Source organism: Atta colombica, unplaced genomic scaffold (genome assembly GCF_001594045.1).
Source record: "Atta colombica isolate Treedump-2 unplaced genomic scaffold, Acol1.0 scaffold121, whole genome shotgun sequence".
Taxonomy (NCBI): Eukaryota; Metazoa; Arthropoda; class Insecta; order Hymenoptera; family Formicidae; genus Atta; species Atta colombica.
In genome coordinates this window covers 1409420-1416474 of record NW_017259208.1, presented here as the reverse complement: position 1 = coordinate 1416474, position 7055 = coordinate 1409420, and the positions used below count along the sequence as shown (strand labels likewise).

Sequence of the window (7055 nt, the reverse complement as noted above, 5' to 3'; positions counted from 1 at the left end):
CAATTTGTATAATTTGAAAAGTATATTTAATTTGATTTTATTTATCACAGTAATTACAGTTAAAATTGGTGAAAACGACAGCAAAAATTGAATGCACAGTGGCTAATTATTTAAAATACTTTATAACGCAGCGACTATAGCTGTGTTCCGATATACACTGTCAGTATTGAAAATCTACAGTATGCATAATGTGAACTATATAGATTTTCAGAACCAGCAATGTATATCGGAACACGGCTTATGTAGCAATACTATTTATCATCTAAAAAGTACGTTTAATATAAAAAGACACAATATCTCAGAGTGTATCATTGAATAAGAATTGTATCAATCTTATATATATCGTAAAACATCTTTCACGTGATAATTTTTATACAATTTTTTTTAAGTCACACATCGGTGTTTTTCACGAGATTGAAAATCCTGATTCCATATAGATTAAATTATGTGTATGATAAAACTTTTAATTATTCGAATATTTAGCGTATTTTTTGTATAAAAATATTAAGTATTATATGCTTTGTATAAGAAAATTTCGATTTTTTTGTGACAATATTAAAGACTTGTCAACTCTGATTAAGTCCAGGTCCATGAAGTTCTATAAAGCTTTCAAGTGAACGTGGAACGTTACCACGATACGGTAGATCATAAGTCTTAATTGCTTTGGCTGCCATACACGTTAAGGACAATTTGGTCCGAGTACGTAATATTATTTTAGCTACACCTGAAATAGAAATTAAATTGAATTTTGGCCAAATAATCACATGATAACGAAATACGCAAATCAGTAATAAAATTTGCAAATTTACCCGTAGTAACCGCATCGTACGGGGTATGACCTCTATTATTTACAGTATCCATATGTGCTCCAGCTTCAATCAGATCTATTATAATTGAATGTAAGGTCGCAAAATCGCTGAAAAAAATACAATTTTTAAAATGATCAAATCTGTATTGGTATAAAGTTGGGTAATATTAATTTTAAGCATACCTAATTGCTTTACTGTAACCAACAATAATGTGAAGCGGCGTATTTCTTTCGTTATCCATCGCATTTATGTCAGCACCGCAACGAATCAATAATCGTGCTGTAGCTGCACATGGAAATCTGGAAACCGAGTAAATAATTTGTTCAATACTAATCTTGATTGTTAATCCTATTTTAATATGGTATTTAATATGACATACTTGCAGACATCATTAGTATGAAAATCGTCGACAGGAGTTTCAGCATTCACAGCAAGATGTAGTAAAGTCTGCCCATCTTTCAAACATACTTTTAACGCACATAATTTGTGTACTAGATGATGTGCCTGTGTCAAATCTGATTCATCACTGTTTCCATTAAGAGTCATCAGTTTTGTCAGAATCGTTAAAATGTATAGAGTTGTTGTAATATTCGATTCCATCTCTTCCTATGAAGACATTATTTCTAAATATATAGAGATATGTTTTTGTTTGTCACAGTAATATGATATAATCGCATGCACTAATCTAGTCTATTATGTCGACATATTCATAAAAATACTTCATGTAATTTACCTATTATTGTTTTTTGCTAACATAAGCAGAACTATAGCATTAGCTATGCAAGCGAAAAAAACCTTAAATATCGCAGGAAAATATATTGTCGAGTGCAGACATACTAGACATCACTAATGCATACGATTATAGTGTAAAATGTAGTCCATGAATCAAAGTCTCTTTTATTGAACTTACAACACATTGATCGATGTCATCCTTAGAATCCGGATTCTGGATTTTGACCTTGTTTCTATTCAACTCTGTTACGCTTGCTTCCAGAACATTTATCACTTGAGAAATATCTAGATCGACGCCCACGTGTATCATTTGCGAGAAAACTTGCGCAAATCGAAGGAGATCTGTTACAACGGATATATCATTGAGTTGTCGTAATTTCAAAGCGTGCAACCACAAATCTATACATCTATCAAATCTGGCATTATCCGCAAATATAGCGCCTCTGAATACTATAGGATGTGGTAGTTCCGGATTATGGAGGCCTGAAAAACAAATAGTATTAGTTTTTGTAAAAAAGGAAACGCAATCTTATTTTATAATACAAACATGAAACACATATTTACCTAATATTCTCTCCCGAATAGCAAGCGATTCCATATGTATAGCATTGGGATTGAATTTGATACTTTCTAAACTTTCGATTGTTTCGCATTCTTTCCAGTTCTCATATGCTTTCACAGTTGAACCTAGTTGCTTATGTATAATATTTTCAGTATCACTATATCTAGAAACGAGAAAAATACGCAACATAAAATAAAAGTAAATAGTGACTCGGATAAATAGAAATAAATGTTTATTCTTTTACCTTAATTGCATTGCCTTCCATAAATACGTGTATGCCATATTTAGACTATAATTATCTTTATCATTAGCGTATGATGCTCCAAGTAATTCATAAGCATCTATTTTTTCTTCCTTTGTCACTTCTGGCCTTTTTACTAGATATTCAACGACTTCCTCGCGTGTCCGTTCGGCAGCCGTTATTAAAGGCGTCATACCACTCACATTCTTCGTCATTTGCGCTCCATACTTCAACAGCTCGTATACGATAGTATTGTGTCCACATTCAGCAGCAAAATGCAATGCCGTTGCCCCACAATAAGCTTTCTTGTTTGGATCTGCCGCTTTGTCTAATAGAAAATTAACCTGAATCACAGAAAAAAATGGGAAAATTTACGTAACAATAATGCACAATAAACACACGACAAGCAATGGAGTTTTTGTAATAGCATACTCACAATATCCAAGTGTCCTTTGTACGATGCTATCATGAGGCAAGTATTGTTAAACATATTGGGAATATTTATATCTGCTTGATGATTGATCAAATATTTAACAATGTCTAAACGTCCATTAAAGCATGCTGCTCGAAGCGGGGTAGAATTAGTCTTCGTTGTATGGTTGACATTTGCTCCTGCCTTCACGAGAGTTTTAAGAACGTTTAAGTGTCCTGCTCCTAAAATCAACATAAGTTATTAGCACTACAAATTTATTACAATATTCTGTTTACATATATTATTCTTTTAATATACCTGCTGCAGCCCAAAGCGCAGTAGCTCCTTCGATAACGTATCCATTGAATTTCACCGTTCCTTCCTGTTCTAAATCAGGTTTAAACTTGTCAAGCAACATTCTGACTACTTTGTTATGTCCATAACGCGCGGCAACTATTAAAGGTGTACACCTCTGTCCATCATCTTCTAGAACTTTCTATAAATATAAATTCAAATACAAATCTAAATATTGGTTGCGTTCAGCAGAAAAAACAGCTTTGCAATTGTTACTTAAATATAATTGATTTATACATTTAGATCCAGTGAAGAACTAAGAGCAAGACCAATCAGTTAAAAAATTTTACAATTACAATTGCAAAGCTGCTTTTTCTCTTGAACGCAACCATTGTTATATAAATATAATTGCACTTTTTTAAAATCCCGATTAGTTATAAGCAAACTACTTTTTATTATTTAATAAATTGATTATTTAATAAGAAAAAATTAAATATGTTATATGTTTAAATTAAAAAATAAAAATTTGAGAAATTACATAATATTTTATACATAATTTGCATAAAGATTTATAAAATTAATAATACTATAACAATAATGTTTGTAATATAAAAAGAATTTAAAATCTTATAACCTATATTACAAATAACATCTACATAGTTTTCTTTGCATATGCACATATCTAAATAAGTGTTGCAAGTTGTCCTGAATAATTCTTTGTGGGTATCATGACACAGATGCATTTTATATTTATATAAGAACAATTTAGTCTGAAAATTTTAATTATGTATATGTTGATTAGTAAACATATGGACTTAATATTTTTTTCAATTTAAGTATAGATAATATACAATTCAATGTTCATCATATTGCAATAAATAAAACTATTTTATAAAAAAGAATTAAATTAATTAAATAAAAATATATTAAACCACAGGTAGTTCAATTAAAAAACCTGTTGATAAAATGTTATTCGTAAAGAATTTACATTAATTATATGTCTGACTGAAGTGTTTAATAAGTACACATATACATTGTTAATACATGTATATGGATGTCCTCAATTTGATGACATAAATCAATACAAGTATTCGTTTTTGTTACTCATGGAATTGCAAAAAGCAGAAATTAATGTTTGTGTTACTACTGTCCATTTTCAATGTAGATTAATTTTAATCTTGATACAATTTATGTTTCATCTTTTTAATTCTTAAAAAAAATTGGAAAAAAATAAGAGTAAGTTAATTTGGAATTAAAATTAATCTACAATGATGGAAGTAGGCATAAATGAAAGTACTCTATATTTGCTAACAATAGTGAACACATTTTTCATTTTTTCTTTCCCTACAATCTTAAATTATTGTATATATCTATTAATAAGTAAATAAAATCAATGAATTTTATGCTTTTAATGTAACATATGCATAAAAATGCCTTATTTTAAAATGCCTTATATCATTTCTTTCTTTTTATGTAAGAAATGGAATAGTTCATAATTCAAATATTAATTGAATAAAAAACAGCAAATGATTATATACAGGATGATTCGTTTTAACAGATAATTATTTCGAAAATATTTAATTCTATCAAAAGATATGCTAAATAAAAGTTGTATATATATATATATAAAAGGAGACAATAAGTCCCTCTCTACATTATACTTTTATTTGGTAAAAAAATATGTATATTTTTCAAATATTTACCTCTATTACAATTAAAATAAAACATTCTGTAAATAATAATTTATTGTTTTTAATAATATTTATTGCAATTGCAATTTTATAACAGGAGATAATAGGACAAAGGTCATATTGTTTTCACGATTAATCAAATGTTTTTCAACATTTATTAGAATGAACAACTGATTGGACAGTGTGATTTCGCGAGTGATGAAAAGTGAAAAGTGACGCAACAAAATACTACGATTTACCTGGTTAATCAAACAATCGACTTCGACATCAGACTTGTCGTTCAGCAGGGTATAAAGAGCGATCGCCATTCCGTCCCTTGCCGAATAATAAATTCGTTTGACCAGCGACTGCTGGGGCTCGTCGATTATCTCGCAGGTAGTGTCCATCCTCGTGAATGGCTCGTGCCCGAGCAATGTTCAGGCGGTTCAGGAAAAGAATCAGCTGAGTCCACTCAGAGACGTGGTAACCTCAAAACTCATGTTCCTCGCTCATCAGCGCGCGGAAAATACATCGCACGTTATCGTCGTCACTGCCGCAGTGTCGCCATCGCCACCGCCGTCGTCGTCGTCGCGATCTATTTTAAGATTGTGTTGCACGCAAAAATATAGCGATTTCGAATGCAAAAATAAACCGCGACAAAGCGGTTTTTACGCGGCGTCGCGAGCCCCTTTGTGACTTTGTCGCTACGACGTCAAACGTTGATATGCCATGAGGTCCCCGTTCGCCTTCGCAATCGTGTCACTCGTTTGAAAGTACAGCAGTTCGCTGAACAAATCCGAATCATTTACTATTCGTCGCGATTGTTTACTTACGGGAACTTGCGGAAACACTTGCTCCACTTGTAAGCTTCCGATCATCAATGGATCCGACTATCCGAATGTGCATTGGACATGTCACAGTATCGTGACGTCGCCAATTGCGATCGATGACAATCACGGAAAAGGTGTTGGATTGGGCTTTTTGATGTAATTGACGTGAATCGACCAATAACGACGCAACGTTTGTTCTCACCAGTGGAACTTGCGATGAAAATTTGCGCAAATTGCGATTTTCCGCAATATGAATTATGAAGTGATATTTATAAAATCTTGGAATCAATTATGTATCTTGAAAATTACAAGAGCAAATTTCTATTTTTAATTTTAATCTCAACTTATTCAACTTATTCTTTATTTTTTTTTTGATCTACTAAAAAAAGACAGAGTTATTAATTTTAATCCAAGATTAAAATTAAATTACATTGGTAGAAATAAGTATATTAGTAGGGCATAAGTGACGATCAATGAAATTATAAATGTTTATGAAATTATAAATGAATTGGTATTTTATTTTTGGCTCCTTATTTCACAAGATATATAATCAACTTCTTGATTTTATATACATTTATTAATTCTTCGCAGACATAAAGTTTTTAAAGATATCATCGATACTTTGATTGTGAATTCTAGTGAATATATTTAAATCTGTACAAATAAAATACAATCCGATTTTTACGATAGTAAACATTTATTGTTTAATTAAATTCTTTGACAAATATATCAGATTTTGCTCAGATTTATAATCAATATTGCTAAGATGAAAGAATTAAAATTCCATGTTGCTGGATGGTTAAAATCATCTCAAACATATGTATATAATATTCGATATGTTACATAATTATCTAAATTGATGCTACATTTCTTTGTCTAGATGGAATCTGAAAATCGTCTCAAAACAGATTTATAAGATGATATTGGATGAAAACTTGGATTTTATGAATACTGCTTCTTCTAAATTTTACCTCGACAAAAGAAAATGAGAAACGATGCAGTAGACGATATTATAACCGATATACATATATTTATATGCGAACTTGTTGCATATCTCGCGTAAATGCGCAGATATCGTGACTCGTAAAATTTTATCCGCAATGTATGAGAGGGAGAGATTCTTTATAAAAATATTTTTTTCATTGAAGTTTCAATGATAGGATAACTCCATCTACGTTAGAAATCAAATCAAAAACTTTCAAACTTCGAAATTTATTTGTATAGAATTTTTATGAACTTTCATACATTAATAAACTCTATAAATATAAATTATCGTAACATAAATTAATATTAATATATATTCAAATCTACTGCGATTCACAAAACTTATTTTCTATTTGGTACTTGTCACATTATAATTAAATTACAATCATTTTAAGTCGATCTTTTATATATTCTATTTTCAGACATGAGAAATTAATCTCTGTATACATAATACTTCTGTAATACTTCTGTCGCTATACTTTTCATTCTGGATGCACACATATGTAGACAGTTGCAAACAT

At 30.5% G+C, this 7055-nt stretch overlaps 1 protein-coding gene across 1 annotated transcript; it reads right to left on the bottom strand.

The window, feature by feature from the left end:
• Positions 1–498: 498 nt before the first annotated feature.
• On the bottom strand, positions 499–5731 carry LOC108694615 (protein fem-1 homolog B-like). The gene is made up of 10 exons (XM_018204203.1): positions 4981–5731; positions 3075–3252; positions 2781–2998; positions 2348–2688; positions 2106–2266; positions 1720–2024; positions 1189–1415; positions 992–1108; positions 810–916; positions 499–724 (listed from the first exon to the last, which is right to left on the bottom strand). The coding sequence occupies exons 1-10, from the start codon at positions 5125–5127 to the stop codon at positions 567–569; spliced, it is 1959 nt and encodes a 652-aa protein (XP_018059692.1). The 5' UTR covers positions 5128–5731; the 3' UTR covers positions 499–566.
• Between the last annotated feature and the right edge of the window lie 1324 nt (positions 5732–7055).

Coding starts and splice junctions, on each gene's coding strand:
- LOC108694615 (XM_018204203.1), bottom strand. CDS start 5,127: ATGGACACTACCTGCGAGATAATCGACGAGCCCCAGCAGTCGCTGGTC. Junction 2,267..2,347: donor TGGAAGGCAATGCAATTAAG/GTAAAAGAATAA, acceptor TCTCGTTTCTAG/ATATAGTGATACTGAAAATA. Junction 1,109..1,188: donor CATACTAATGATGTCTGCAA/GTATGTCATATT, acceptor CTCGGTTTCCAG/ATTTCCATGTGCAGCTACAG.